General features: G+C 42.4%; 1 protein-coding gene across 1 annotated transcript in view; it reads right to left on the bottom strand.

Moving 5' to 3' along the window:
- Window positions 1-15,571, bottom strand: part of PLG (plasminogen) — a 61,911-nt gene that overhangs the window by 14,172 nt on the left and 32,168 nt on the right. The window contains exons 11-14 of the mRNA XM_007945261.1: window positions 15,052-15,233; window positions 13,294-13,442; window positions 12,260-12,353; window positions 1,690-1,810 (exon numbers count right to left, since the gene is read on the bottom strand). Of these exons, the coding sequence (XP_007943452.1) occupies window positions 1,690-1,810; window positions 12,260-12,353; window positions 13,294-13,442; window positions 15,052-15,233 (546 nt within the window). The remainder of the gene's footprint in view (window positions 1-1,689; window positions 1,811-12,259; window positions 12,354-13,293; window positions 13,443-15,051; window positions 15,234-15,571) is intronic.

The following is a 15,571-nucleotide window of genomic DNA, read 5'->3' as shown; positions in this document are numbered from 1 at the left end:
TGAGAGATGACTTGGGGATGCTCAGGGTCATCCTGTTCCCAGGAGAACAAAATGGCTTTCAGTATCATCCCTGGACCAGTATTCAGACTGGCTTTCTGACTAAGTGAGAAAAGTGACTAGTCAAGCAGCTTCCCTGGAGGCCTCTCTGATTTCTTTTTGACAAGATCCATGAAAGGTCTGATGGGGCCATCTTCAGGGAGCCCAGGGGATCTTGAGTAGCAGGGAGTCCTGGGAGTGTGGGGATTTGGCCTGAGACAGCTTACTTTTGGGGGGATGCCCCTAAATCATTGACTTTATAGGACTGCTTAAGGAAGTGGTGACTTGGTGTAAATGTTGCAAGCCACTCTGACCCAGACTGTAAAAGAAAGGAATGGAAATTGTAAGCACAAGAGAGTAGGTGTATGGATGCGTCCATCAGGGAATAGCTCATGGTGCAGTTTGGGAGAGAACAGTTGGTTAGTACGTGAAAGATGAAGGTTTTGTGTACAGACCAGGAAGCCGCTTCATGATAAGGTAAAGAGAAGCACATTGGACACATAAAGTAGGCGAGCTGACAGATTGCATTTCACACGCGCACGAAGCCAGGTTCTAGCGGAGGACAAGGAGAAGCAGGGAGCCACGCTAGCGAGCAGATAAGCCTGCTTGGTATGGTGCTGTGTGAGATCCTCAAGAAAACTGAGCTCATTAAAGCAGCATTCCACTGAGACGATAACCCAAACTGTCCTGGGTTCCATTGAATCAAACTAGTCATTCTTCAATGATGGGGCTTAGGAATTAGCCCCTAGTGGGGGAGGTGGGTTGGTGAATGGGTGGTCACCATCTGAACTGAATTCGACAACCCACAAAAGTGCAAAAGAAAGTAAGAGTATGTATCTGTGACAGAAAAGGAGCACTGGTGGCACAGTGGCTAAGTTCTTGGCTGCTAACCAAAAGGTGGGCAGTTTGAACCCACTCGCTGCTCCACAGAAGAAAGATGTGGCAGTCTGCTTCTGTAACACATTACGGTCTTGGAAATGCTATGGGGCAGTTCTACTCTATCTTACAGGGTCACTATGAGTCAGAATTGACTAGAGGACCACGGGTTTGATTGTTCGTTTTTATCTGTGATAGACTATAGATCATTTTGTCTTGTCCCTCTCCATCACGTTTCTGAAACTATTCCTTTATTTTCCTTTTACAAGGAAGCAGTAGGTTTCTATATGTGTGGACCCTCAAAGCAGCTTCAAGACTTTTGCAGCACGATTGGAATGTGGTGTAGATTGCTACATATTCCGATTTTGATAACAGTAGCTGAGATCAAGGAAAAGATTCCAGTTCTGGAAATTTTCAAAGTAGAAAGCCTAGAATAATAATAATAATTTATTTTTATTATAAATAAATTATAGTGAATAAATTTATTATAAATAAATTATAATTTATTTTTGTAGTGTTTGTTTCCTCCTGAGGAGAATATAGAGGCAGTTGTCGAATTCAACAACTCACAAAAGTGTAAAAGAAAATAAAAGCGTGTGTCTGTGATAGAAGAGGAGCCCTGGTGGCACAGTGGTTGAATGCTTGGCTGCTAACCAAAAGGTGGGCAGTTCGAACCCACGTACTGACATCTGAAATGTCCAGATTTAGTGTGGATGTAAGAGTTGTATGGGACTTGTATGGAAGTCTGGTATAAATGGTTTCTGGAAACGGTCTTACCTTGTTCTGAGACTGATTTGCCAGGGCCAAGAATGGGGATTGGCCACACACCCACCTACAATCCTTCCAGGACACTTCTTCGGTTCCACCTTGGGCTTTCCACAGTCATATGAGGAGGATGCTGTGACACAAAGCAAGGGAAAGTCACATTTGACAGAACCAAAGGTCATAACTGTCAGTTAATTCAGGATCCATTAACGTCTCACAGCCAAAGCACTGGTTTTAGGCATCCCAAAGCCCAACTAAATAGTAAAACATAAGTAACTCGCAACTAAATAGAAAATTTCTTTTGGAAATTTTTCTCTAAGTTTAAAAGTGGTAGTAGACATCACACAATCCTCTCCTTTCAGGAAAATATAACTATTTTGTTGTTATTTTGTTGGGGAAGTGACAAAATAAATTGGTATAAATAGAAATTACAATGAGATGTTTTCTGAGATGAACTTGATTGGAAAAAAATTGTTATTCCAAGTCTACATGCTATGTCTTGAACACTCTATCATTCCCCTCATCATCATCATCATCTAAACTACGTGAAGTTTACTGGAAGCCATAGTCGGCATGCCCACTGAAAGGCACTAAGGATAGTTTTTAATGTGACTTTGTGTGTACATGTGTGTGAGTGTATGTGTGTACGTGTGATTGTATGTAGCAAGGATGACTGGCCTAAATTGAAATGTTGCTTTTTCTCCTTTATATCCTCTGGACTGCCTAAGAAATTCATGTTTAACTTAAAAAGCTAATTAATGGTTCTTTTTCATTTTAAAGATGAGGTTTCATTGTGAATTTAAGCAGTGTGAAAGTTTGGAGATTTTAAGAAAAATGATAGAGTATTTCTCACTTAAATAAATAAAATCCAAAGAACATAACATGCTCATGGGTAGGAAAACTTAACATTGTGAAAATGTCAATACAACCCAAACTAATATATAGGTAAAATGCAATCCCAATCCAGATTCCATCAACATTCTTTAAAGAGATGGAATAACTAATCACAACTTTGAGTGGAAAGGAAAGAGACCTCGGATAAGCAAAACACTTTGGAAGAAGAACAAAATAGGAGGCCTCATACTTCCTAATCTCAGAACATACTATAGAGCCACAGTAATCAAAACAGCCTGGTACTGATACAATAACAGGCCACTGGGACATAGACCAGTAGAACAGAATTGAGAACCCAAAAGTAATCCATCCACCTATGGACAGCTGATCTTTGGCAAAAGGTATGATTCCATTGAATGGGGAAGAAATGGTCTGTTTAACAAACGGGACTGGCAAAACTGGATATCAGTTTGCAAAAAAAATGAAATAGGATCTATACCTCACACCATATACAAAAAACTAACTCAGAGTTCCAGTAAGATGGCGGAATAGGCAGACACAGACCCTCTTCAACAAAGAAAAGAGGAACCAATTGACACAGATACAGAAGATAATCCTGGAGCCCTGAGCTTTGAAAGGAAGGATACAGAAGTGGACTAAACTCCAACTAGTAGAAGAACCTGCATGAAAAAAGGAGACAAACAGCTGTGGATTGTCAGTGATCCTGGTGGCGCAGAAAGTTTGGATATTTCCAAGTGGTGTTAGGACCTAAGAATTAACCCGAAAATCAGCCCTGCTTGCTAAGGGCTGCATGGAGAACTACACTGGTGGCTGGTAAATAAAAAGAGAAATAGCAAAGAGGAAGACAAACTGAGCTCTGGACTTTTGGCTGTCTGGAAGGCACAGCCATTTTGAATGTTTACAAGCGGTTTGACCGTTTTGGATATTTAAAGCAACATCATTCTCTCAACTTCCAAGGACCTAAGGATAGACTCCACTTGCCTGGGACAACAAGGACATACTAGACACTGAGGACAGGAAAGGTGTGCTATTCCCCTTGTTACTCATATCCCACACCCTCTTGGTAGATGAAGGTGCAGCTATACCTCACCCCCACCCACCTTCAGAGCTGGCAGGAATTCCATCCCAGTCTGTGTGCTCTGACCAGCCTAGGTGCCCTGCCCTGCCCCTCCCCCCAGATTTTTTTTCTTCCTTTTTATTTTTATTCTTTCTTCCCTGCTTCCAGTTTTTGGCCTTTTCTCTCTTCCTTTTTTCTGGTTTCCACTTTTTACTTTCTTATGGTTCTCCCCACCCCTTGTTTTTCTTATTTGCATCTTTCCCATTTTTTTTCTTCATTTTTTATTTTACTCTGTCTCTTTTCTCTTATTCCCTCCCCCCCCCCAGATATTAGGGGATTTATTTGTGTGTGTGTTTTTCTATTCCCTCATTTATTGCCTTTCCTGGCTCCCTGCCCCCTTCTTTGTGGTGATTGTTCCTGTGTTTATGCGGTGTGTATTTTTTGTCTTCTTGCTTTTACTTTTTGGGTGGTTTTTCGATTGTTGTTTTTGTCTGAGTGGGAGACAGCAACTGTGTCCATATGACCCAAGTGCACTCACACCTTCTGCAGCTCCCCTTACTCAGTGAGAACCACCACTTCCTTCTCAACCAACTGGCCAACAATACATGACCACCAATAAGAGTTTATTGTTGTTGTTGTTGTTATGTGCTGTCAAGTCGGACGCAACTCATAGCGACCCCTCCTTGGGTTTCTGAGGCGGTATCACTATGGAAGTAGATTGCCCAACCTTCCTTCCGAGGATGGCTGGTGGGTTTGAACCGCCAGCCTTCTGGTTAGCAGTAAGTGCCTTAGGCACTAGAGTACCAGAGCTCCTAATAAGAGCCTGACTCACCTTAATTGCTCTTCACAAACTGCTAACAGAGATGTGTGCAGCCACTCTCATTCTCTATCATACCCACCAGGAGACAGATGGTGAGTGCATAACTGCTGCCAACTATCAAATAGAGAAGATTTTACATGTATGTGTGTGTATATATATATACATACATATATATATATATATATATATACATATACACACACACACACACACACACATATATATATATATATAGTAGAGAAAGAAGAGCTAGACATGAATAGATTCATGCACACCCATGTTCATCTCAGCATTATTCTCATAGCTAAAAGATGGAAACAATCTAAATTCCCATCAGCAGATGAATAAATAAGCAAACTGTAGTACAGACACACAATGGAATACTATGCAATGTTGTTGTTAGGTGCCGTCAAGTCATCTCCAACTCATAGCAGCCCTGTGCACAGCAGAATGAAACACAACCTGGTCCTGTGCCAGCCTCATGATCCTTGCTATACCTGAGTCCATCATTGCAGCCACTTATCAATCCATCTTGTTGAGGGCTTTGCTCTTTTTCATTGACCCTCCACTTTACCAAGCATGATATCCTTCTCCAGGGACTGGTTCCTTCAGACAACATGACCAAATTAGATGAGACAAAGTCTGGCCATTCTCACTTCCAAGGAGCTTTCCAGCTGCACTTCTTCCAGGACAGATATGTAGTCATTTTACCAGACTGTGGTACTCTTACTATTCTTCTCCAACACCACAAATCAAAAGCATCAACTCTTTGGTCTTTCTTATTCATTGTCCAGCTTTCATGTGTATAAGAGGTGATTGAAAATACTATGGCTTGGGTTATAGTCTTCAAGGAGACATCTTTGCTCCTCATTACTTGAAAGAGGTCTTTTGCAGCAGATTTACCCAATGCGATACATTGTCTGATATCTTGACTGTTGCTTCCATTCGTGTTGATTGTAGAACCAAGTAATGCAACATTAAAGAGTAAGAATAATGATGGATCTATGAAACATCTCACAACATGGATGAACCTAGAGGACATTATGCTGAGTGAAGTAAGTTGGTCACAAAAGGATAGATATTGTATGAGACCACTATGATTTAAAAAAAAAAAAATCAAGGAAAGGTTTACTCAGAGAAAGAAACATTCTTTAATGGTTACGAAGGGTAGGAGAGGGAAGGAGGGAAAATCACTAATAGTGAACATGTATTAACTTGGGTGAAGGGAGAGGCCATACACAGTAAGGGGGAGGTCAGAGCAGCATGACCAAGTCAAAGGAAGACACTGGTTGGTATGTATGTAAGAGTAAAAGGCAACATCAGTAAATACTGCTACATACACAATCCTGCAATAACATGAATAACAAACGATAATTTATGAGTGCATACATAGGTAGATATGTAAGCTGCAGAAGTGTGAGATGGTATATGGGTGTACACCCACGAACATATATATATATACAAACATATGAAGTTTGGCAGAGGATATTTCTACATATGTATTTGTATGTGCTGCACAAAACACCCAGATACATAGTAGAGTGTACAGGGGGCAAAGTTATGCAGACTTCTTAGCCATAACCAAACTCTTTAAGAGACTGAGTCACAGGGTTTGAAGACTTTAGACCATAGCCTCAGTATACACCTAGTAAATTAGCAAAACATAGTCCATAAAGACAATGCCCTATATTCTACTTTAGTGAGTGGTAACTAGGGTTTTAAAAGCTTGCGAGCAGCCATCTAATTGGTCTCTTACCACCCATAGCAAAGAGGAATGAAAAAAATCAAAGACTCAGTATTCTTTGCCAACACCATAATTCAAAGGCATCAACTCTTCTTCAGTCTTCCTGATTCATTATCCAGCTTTCACATGCATATGAGGCAATTGAAAATACCATGGCTTGGGTCAGGCAAAGCTTAGTCCTCACAGTGACATCTTTGCTCTCTAACACTTTAAGGAGGTCATTGCCAGCAGACTTGCTCCATGTGATGCATCATTTGATTGCTTCACTGCTGCTTCCAGAGCACTGATTGTGGATCTGAGTAAAATGGAATCCTTGACAACTTCAATCTTTTCTCCATCTGTCATGATGCTGCTTATTGGTTCAGTTGTGGGGTTTTTTGTTTTTGTTTTTTTCTTTGTTGCGGTGTAATCCATACTGAGGGCTGTAGTCATATTTCATCAGTAAGTGCTTAAAGTCCTCTGCTTTCAGCAAGCAAGGTTGTGTTATCTGCATATCACAGGTTGTTAATGAGTCTTCCTCCAATCCTGATGCCATATTCTTCTTCATCTAGTCCAGGTTCTTGCATTATTTGCTCAATGTACAAATTGAATAAGTATGGTAAAAGGATACAGCCCGGATGCACACCTTTCCTGATTTTAAATGACAAAGTATCCCCTAGTTCTGTTCAGATGACTGCCTCTTCGTCTGTGTACTACTTCCACATGAGCACAGTTAAGTGTTCTGGAATTCCCATTCTTCTCAATGTTATCCATAATTTGTTAGGATCTACACATTCAAATGCCTTTGCATAGCCAAAACACAGGAAAACATCTTTCTGGTATTCTCTGCTTTTAGGCAAGATCCATCTTACATCAGCAATGATATCTCTTGTTCTATGTCGTCTTCTGAATCTGGCTTGAATTTCTGGCAGTTCTCTGTCAAGGTACTTCAACAGTTTTTTAATTATCTTCAGCAAAATTTTACTTGCATATGATATTGTCCAATAATTTCTGCATTCTGTTGATCTCCTTTCTTTGGAACAGGCATATATATGGATCTGTTCCACTTGGTTGGCTAGGTAGCTATCTTCCAAAATTCTTGGCAAAGAAGAGTGAATACTTTCAGTGTTGCATCTGTTTGCTGAACATCTTGATCAGTACTCCATAAATTCCTGGAGCATTGTTCTTCACCGATGCCTTCAGGGAAGCTTGGACTTCCTTCAGTACCATCAGTTCTTGATCGTATCCTACCTTCTGAAATGGTTGAACATCAACCAGTTCTTTTTGGTACAATGACAGTGTATTCATTCTATGTTCTTTTGATGTTTCCTGCATTGTTCAATATCTTGCCCAGAGAATCCTTCAGTATTGCAACTCAAGGCTGGAAATTTTTTTTCAGTTCTTTCTTTCTTTTTGGTTTTCTAACTCCAAGTCCTTACATATTTCATTTTAATACTTTACTTTGTCTTCTCAAGCTACTCTTTGAAATTTTCTGTTCAGCTCATTGCCTTTATATCTTCCATTCACTTTAGCTATTCTGTGTTCAAGAGCAAGGTTCAGAGTCTCTTCAGACATCAATTTTGGTCTTTTTTTTCTTCCCTGTCATTTTAATGAACTTTTGCTTCATTCTTGTATGATGTCTTTGATGTTATCCTACAACTTCTCTGGTCATTAGTGTTCAATCTATTGAACTAGTATCAAATGTATTCTTGAGATGGTCTTATCCAGGTGGAATATACTCAAGGTTGCACTTTGGCTTTCATGGACTAATTTTCATTTTCTTCAGCTTCAATTTGAACTTGCATATGAGCAATTAATGATGTGTTCTGCTGTTGGCCGCTGGTCTTGTTCTGACTGATGACACTGAGCTTTTCCATTGTTTCTTTCCACAGATGTAATTGATTGGATTCCTAGATATTCCATCCAGTGAGGTCCACATGTATATCACCATTAATGCTGTGAAAAAAAGGTATTTCCAATGAATAGGTCATTGGTCTTGCAAAATTCTATCATGTTCTCTGGCATTGTTTCTGTTACTCAGACCATATTTTCCAACTACTGATCCTTCATTTCCAACTTTTACAGTCCATTCACCAGTAATTATCAGTGCTTCTTAATTGTGTGTGTGATCCATTTCAGACTGCAGAAGTTGGTAAAAATCTTCAGTTTCTTCATCTTTAGCATTAGTTGTTGATTTGTAAATTTGAATAATAGTCATTATTAACTGGTCTTCTTTGTAGGCATATGAAAATTATCCTATCACTAACTATGTTGAACTCCAGGGTAGATACTGAAATGTTCTTTTTGATGATGAATGTCATGCCATTGCTTTTTAATTTGTCATTCCCTTCATAGTAGAGCAGGAGCTCTGGTAGCATAGTGCCTAAGGCATTTGACTGCTAACCAGAAGGCTGGCGGTTCAAACCCATCAGCCACTCCTCAGAAGGAAGATAGGGCAATCTACTTCCATAGCAATACCACCTTGGAAACCCAAGAAGGGGTCACTATGAGTCAGATCCAACTCGATGGATGGCAGTGCGTTTGCTTTTCGTTCATAGTAGACTATATGATTATCTGATTCAAAACATCCAATCCTAGTCCTTTCAACTCACTAGTGCCTAGGATATTAATCTTTATGCGTTCTGGTTCATTTTTGATGACTTCTAATTTTCCTGGACTCATACTTCATACACTCCATGTTACAATTATTAATGGATGTTTGTGGCTGTTTCTTCTCATTTTGAGTTGCACCACAGCAGCAAATGAAGGTCTTGAAAGCTTTATTCCATCCATATCATTAAGGTGGACTCTACTTTGAGGAGGCAGCTCTTTCCCAGTCATATTTTGAGTGCTTTCCAACCTGAGAGGCTCATCTTCCAGCACTGTATCAATGTTGCTGCTATTCATAAGGTTTTTACTAGCCAATTTTTTTTCTAGAAGTAGACCACTAGGTCCTACTTCCCAGTGTATCTTAGTCTGGAAGTTCCGCTGAAACCAGTCCACCATGGTTGACTGTGCTGGTATTGGAAATACTAGTGGCATAGCTTACAGCATCACAGTTACATGCAAGCCACCACAGTACAACAGACTGACAGATGAGTGATGGCGGCCCAACAATGGGCCTCTAAAGTGAACAAAAACACCCTGTGAGGAGTATGCTTCTCAGAATAGTTAACTTTTCAAGACTGAAAGGGCAGTATTTGCCCAAAAACAAAGTTCAGAAAACAAGAAGGGTCAGGAAAGCTGGGCAAATGGGAACAAGGAACCAAGGAAGGAACTGGGAAGAGTGCTGTTACATTGAGGGGATTGCAGCTAACATCATGAAACAAAATGTGTATCACTTGTTGAATGGGAAACTAATTTGCTCTGTAAACTTTCACCCAAACCATAATAAAATGTTGGAAAATAAAAATAAATCCAACATCTCTCAGGCACTGAACAATAAAACCTTAAAAAGGAAAGAGAAAAAATGCCAACATCATAAATAGACAAAAGTCATATCTTAAAAAGATGTCTTATTCTAAAACAACCCAAATAAAATCAGGAAAAATCACACTTGAGCACACAAGAAAATGTTCTTAACCTCCAACAGCTGCCCTTTCAAGCACTGACCTGGGAGACCTGTGATTTCCTGTTCCACTCATTTATTCACTCATTCAGCAAATGTTGATTCAAAGATTCAGTCTCTACTATAGGCCAGACACTGCTTTAAGCACTGATGGGGGAAAGGGAAATAACTAGGGTCCTGTTTTTAATCTGCACATTCTAGTGGGTCAGAATATAGAAGGATGTTGAATTGGATGGTTCAATTGAGACTCCAAAAGTGCTCAGAAGAGGATTAAGACCAACAGCCCTGAGGACAGTCCAAAGGAGATAGCCTGTTCTATGCAGGGCTTCTAACCAATTCATTCCAGTCCGACCCACTGCTGAGAATTTGCATTTTCACTCCAGATGCACTGAATTAGAATCCACATTTAACAAAATCCCTAGGTGATTATTGTAGATACCCAGGTGATTCTTACATATATTTATGGGCATGTACACACAAGAATCACCTGGTGATCTCATGCTGTAGATTCTGATTCAGTGTATCTGGGGTGGAAATGCAAATTCTCAGCAGGGTGTTGAACCAGAATGAACTGGTTGAAAGCCCTAGTTCTACAATTTTTGTCTCCTCAATCTCATTGAAGATGCAGAAACATCATGTTCTTCAAGATTGGAGAAAGAAAACAAATAGGGAAGAGGATATCTTCAGGGAGAGTTTCTAGTGGACTGGAGGCTTACCACTACCACCATGATGATGGCATGTTTGGCTAACCACAAACTTTGTGACAGGGGTTTCAGTCAGACCCGTTGGAGAGCTGGAGGTCTGTTTCCTGCAGAAGGGGGATCCCCAGGCTTGATGAAGCTAAGGTAGCATGTGGTGGCAGAGTATTCTATGAGGGACGTTACTGAGTCCCAGGCACAGTGTGGAGCTATAGCAGGAACTCAACTTAAGGCTCAACTTCAAGGCAGTCATGCCAACAGGCAGCATGTCATGGATAGAGAAGCTGAGCAGTACAAGGCAGTGGGGGCACTAGAGAGTGCAGAAGCTGAAAACCATGAGTGAGCAGCCAAAGAAGAGGCAGCAACCGCCTAAGGGACTTATAGGTGGAGGGGAGGGGCACCAAGAGAGCTTTCTCAGAACGTCTAAAAGCATCCCCTAGGGAAAGAGTCATCTGTAAACTCATGCTAAGTGAAGAGAGCGCAAAGCAATCTGACAATTACAGCAGCCAAGTTGGATCTTTCATTTCACCCTTACCTCTCCTTCCTCTTGCCTGCTCACCCAGGAATGGCCCAAGTGCACACCTTGCAGTATGGCTCCCATGCTTTCACCACTCCACCACACCGCCCCTACTGTAATGTGCCGACGCTGATCTTAAGTGCTTTTGCAACCTATATGCCTTTCTTCCAACTCTAGGTCGCTCTACAAGGCAGACACCGCCATATGCAATCAGACCACACAAAAGAGCATTCCAGTCTTTTTCTGTAGCCCATGACAAATTTGTTGTGAAGAGTGGTCAACAGAAGAAACACAGATTCCAAATAAAAGTGGCTTACTTTTTCAGATCCTAATCTGATTTGTTACCCCAGTCTTTTAAGAACTAATGTAATCTCCTCTTTCCTGGCGCAAGCCTTCCACTCCCTAGAAGAGTCTCAGAGCAAAGAAGAAGCCAGGCAAGCACCTCTAAGGGATGCAGCCAGTAGATGACTAATGAGTAGTCAGTGTAAAGGAAATCAGGGGCTCTGCCTAACTTTTCGTTGACAACTTCAAGGCTTACAACATACGCTATAGGTGTCACTGTTGCCTGCGGTTGTCCTTTCTTATTTCTTGGGTGCTCAGAAGGTGACTACATTTGAATGTGTTTTTCATGCATCCCAGGCTAGACATTGAAGAGTCCAATAGGGCCACCCCAAGGCTGACCAGATCACCTTTAAGCTTGCTCTTTGGAGGATTTTATATTTATTGAAGGGAGGGGGATTCCCTAACAAGTGGGGCCAAGAGTAGGGCAGGTTCAAGATGCCCATAACAAAGAGAGCTCAGGTAAAGAGGCTTCTGGGACTCACTGGGCAGCCATATCCTCTCAGGAAGTTCTCAGCTCAAAAGTCCTTTGTTTGCATATTAAACAGGTAATTGCTACCTGTATTTGAGAAGTAGTGAGGGAGCCCTCCTCGGTTAAGTGATCAAGCACTTGGCTGCTAATTCAAAGGTCAGAGTTCAAACCCACCGGCCACTCCCTGGGAGGGAGAAAGATGAAGCAATTTGCTTCTGAAAAGATTGTTGTTGTTGTCGTTATGTGCCCTCCAGTCGGCCCTGACTCGTAGTGACCCCTCCTTGGGTTTCCGAGGCAGTATCACTACTGAAGTAGGATTGCCCAACCTTCCTTCTGAGGAATGGCTGGTGGGTTTGAACCGCCAGCCTTCTGGTTAGCAGTCAAGTGCTTTAGCCACTATGCTACCAAAAGATTACAGCTGTGGAAACCCTATGGGGCAGTTCTATTCAGTCCTATAGTGTTGCTATGAGTTGGAATTGACTCAGTGACAATAGGTTTAGTTTGGGTTCCTTACAAAAAAGAAAGCAACCTACCACACAGAGGGACATCACAGTAGTCATAAAGCTTCTTTGGGTTCATTGTGTAGCACCAAGGACCGTTGACATCTCCATCTGGGTTGCGACAGTACTGAGAAAAAGGCAGAAGTAGGTGATCTCGCTCACACTGGGGCCACACGAGGGAGGGTGCTCCAAGGCACAGTCATTTTACTTCTGTCCTTACAGATGAAATGTGTGCCTTTTTTGAGGAGGAGGCTTGGCAGAGTGACTTTGGGGATGGTTGTAAAGCCTCTGAATTCCAGCTGTACCATTGGTCATGTCCCTTTTATGCCAGAGAAGCTCAAAGGATGAGGCTACCACTGAAGAGAGAGTGGTAGCCCCAACGGAGTCCTGAGGTAGAAGATATATAAAGTGCCCTTCTCCCATCAGGACTCTGAATTGTGGAGATCACAGAGGCTCCCAGCAGCAGAGGACAGTAGGATGCTGCTGACCAGTCTTACCCCTCCTCTACTGCAGCAACATTCTACCTGGTGAAGCTGTTTGCCTCTTGGTTCAGAAAGGTTTATTTCCATAGACTGTGTACATTCCATGAGCCAAGCCACAGAATGGCAGTGTCTTCCTTTCTTCTCTCTACAAATCCCCAGAGAAAACCATCCCAGGAAGTGAGTGAGCCTGGAAGAAACCTACTGTATAGAGTCCTGATGGCCTCATAATAAGTGTTCTAGAAGAATCCAACTAAAATGTCATTAAGGGCATTTTTAACCACCAGAACCTAGAGGACAAACTAGAAATAGAACTAGTACCCAGTAATAGAAGCGTGTGGAAAAAGTCCCAAAGGCAAAGAAGAGGCCAAGGAACCAATGGCAACTGTGGAGGTTTGCCCGCCATGTTTGTTGCACTCTCCAAGCTGGCACCACTTATATTTCAGGCAGAGTCCCCTGAAATCTCGCTTATTTTTTTGCCTCCCTCCAGCCACCAAACAGCAGTCCTGGCTGATTTCTGTCACACAAGACCAGTTCTGTTTGCACAGATTGGTCAGCAGAAAGAGAACCCCAAACTAAGTGACTTACGTTTTTCTCCAGACCTGCCTGGGGATTCGTGTCTGGAGTGAAAATGCTGTGCCTGTGGGGCTCCTGGGCAGCCCACCCCTGGCATGGAGTGCCAGTGACAGTAGTGGCCTTCTTGCCCCGATACCCTTTGCCATTCCCAAACATGCAATCTGTAGGAACAACAGGAGGGGCTCATGAAGTATTCCATCCACCAGAGAGATGATGAATAAATATTTGCAGTGACTTTGGGTTTTTCCAAGAAGACAGGCTCAGTGATCAAGTCCTTCAGAACACTCAATGTGACGGTCACAATGGATCCTGCTTATTTTTAAAAGTTCCCCCCCAAAAAAAGGTTATTGACTTGAAAATAATCACAAATTTAGCAGGATATTAGAATGGAAATTTCTGCTGGGACATTATGATAAAATAGGACATCATCTACTGGGACACTGATAAAAAGAGCATCTGTGAGGATCAGTGCCACATAGACGCTACTATAAGCCATCCCATGACTCTTAAACACCTCACTCTCATCAAAGATAGAGAAAATAGGTGCAGATTAAAAGGATTTTATAACAAGTCTTATTTTGGCTACAGCCATGCTGTAAGGGCCCACCCTCTGAGATGAGTAAGGTGAAAAAGGTGACTTGGGCTCTTCTTGTCCCCAGAGGTTTGTCCTTCATCTCAAGCCTAGGGATGGGGCTCCCATGGACCCCCTCAGAGAATGTTCTGTGTGTCCTTTGTAGGTGCCCAGTGGACCAGTGTTCTTATAGCCACTTGTAAAATCCGAGCAAAAGCTGGGCAGCTAGCCTCTCTACAACAGGTGGCAGTGTGTGTGACCAGGATCAGGGTGTATGAGATAGCCATGCACTGGATGTGGACATGCATTTGAGAGACCATGCCAGGTACAAGGAACATGTACCAGGGACACCTAGGTGGGGCGCTCAGCCTCCCCAGTCTCACCAGAGAAGAGGAAGCAGAGGTGCATCTGCCCTTTCCCAGGGAGCACTGGGGAAGAAGAGTCAACATCAGCAAGTGTACAGGGGGACAGGAGAGGCCTCGACTTCAAACCAAGTTCTCATCTTTAATCATTGCTATTTGGACAATTGTGTGTTACCCAAAAGTTATTAGAAAGGTCATGAGACCACCGGCACTGTCATTCTGGGACAGACAGAGAATTGGCCCCTGTCTGACCTCTCCACCTAAACCGTTGCAGAGCACTTGATAGCTGCCTCCCAACTGCAGGGCCAGGTGCTAAGTGCTTTGAGGTATGAACCAAGGGCCTTGATGCAGAGAGGAAGTCCTGGTTACTTTTTGCCTTCCACCTCAGGTGACAAGCAAATTCTTACATTCAGTCTGGATAACCCCTCGTAGTTACAAATCCACTTTGCCGACATAAAAGGCCTTCTAAGTCAAAATATTCCAACCCAAATTCATCACTTCTTTCCCTCCACAAATATGGCAGAGAGTTTTGCTTTTCTTAAATTATCCATTCTGCCAGTGCCATCACTATCAACGTCTTCATCCACCCAGGCTCAACATTTGATCCCTCAAAACCAGGTTGTTTCAAGTCCTAAAGGAACTGCCTACCTGCCTTACACCAGCAGTAGCAGTGATGGCTCCCAAAGAGAGGAAGTGCCCAGTCTTCCTCTCACACAGCCTGTCCCCAACCAACTTGAGTTACCGTGCAGCTTTTACACCTTCTGTGTCAGTAAGCTTTTCCATTTCTTTGCATCCCTACGCCCATGTGATAGAAGATGTCTGGCCATGGACATTTACCTGTATCAGAAGAAGCCTCAACACTTGGAACTTGGGACACAGCAGAGGAGTTTGAGACACTTCCTCCTGTCTCTGGACATTTGTTTAGATTACAGTACTCCCATCGGACACTTGGGTCAGTGGTGAAACACCAAGGTCTCTCATCAGCATCAGGATTTCTGCAGTAGTTCATTGTCAAGTCACTGTCAATTCCAAAACAGCGCAGGTCAGTAGAGTGAGAGAATCTCCAGGGACACCCAAGCACCCTCTCAAGTTTGTTACAGCAAAACAGGTGACTTTGAAATGTTTCAGTGTAACAGTGCCACAAACACAAATGGTTCTTAGCTTCCCAGCAGCTGGGGAAATTTCAAATATTGTAATTTTTATACAGATTATAATATTTGGCAGTGATATATCCAACAAAGGAGCTCTGGTAGCATAGTGGCTAAAGGCACTTGACTGCTAACCAGAAGGCTGGCGGTTCAAACCCACCAGCCACTCCTCAGAAGGAAGATGGGGCAATCTACTTCCATAGTGATAC

Source organism: Orycteropus afer, unplaced genomic scaffold (assembly GCF_000298275.1).
Source record: "Orycteropus afer afer isolate SDZICR_OR568_19922 unplaced genomic scaffold, OryAfe1.0 scaffold00135, whole genome shotgun sequence".
In the NCBI taxonomy this organism is placed as follows: Eukaryota; Metazoa; Chordata; class Mammalia; order Tubulidentata; family Orycteropodidae; genus Orycteropus; species Orycteropus afer.
Note: the sequence above shows the minus strand (reverse complement) of the source record. Positions and strands in the feature narration are given on the sequence as shown.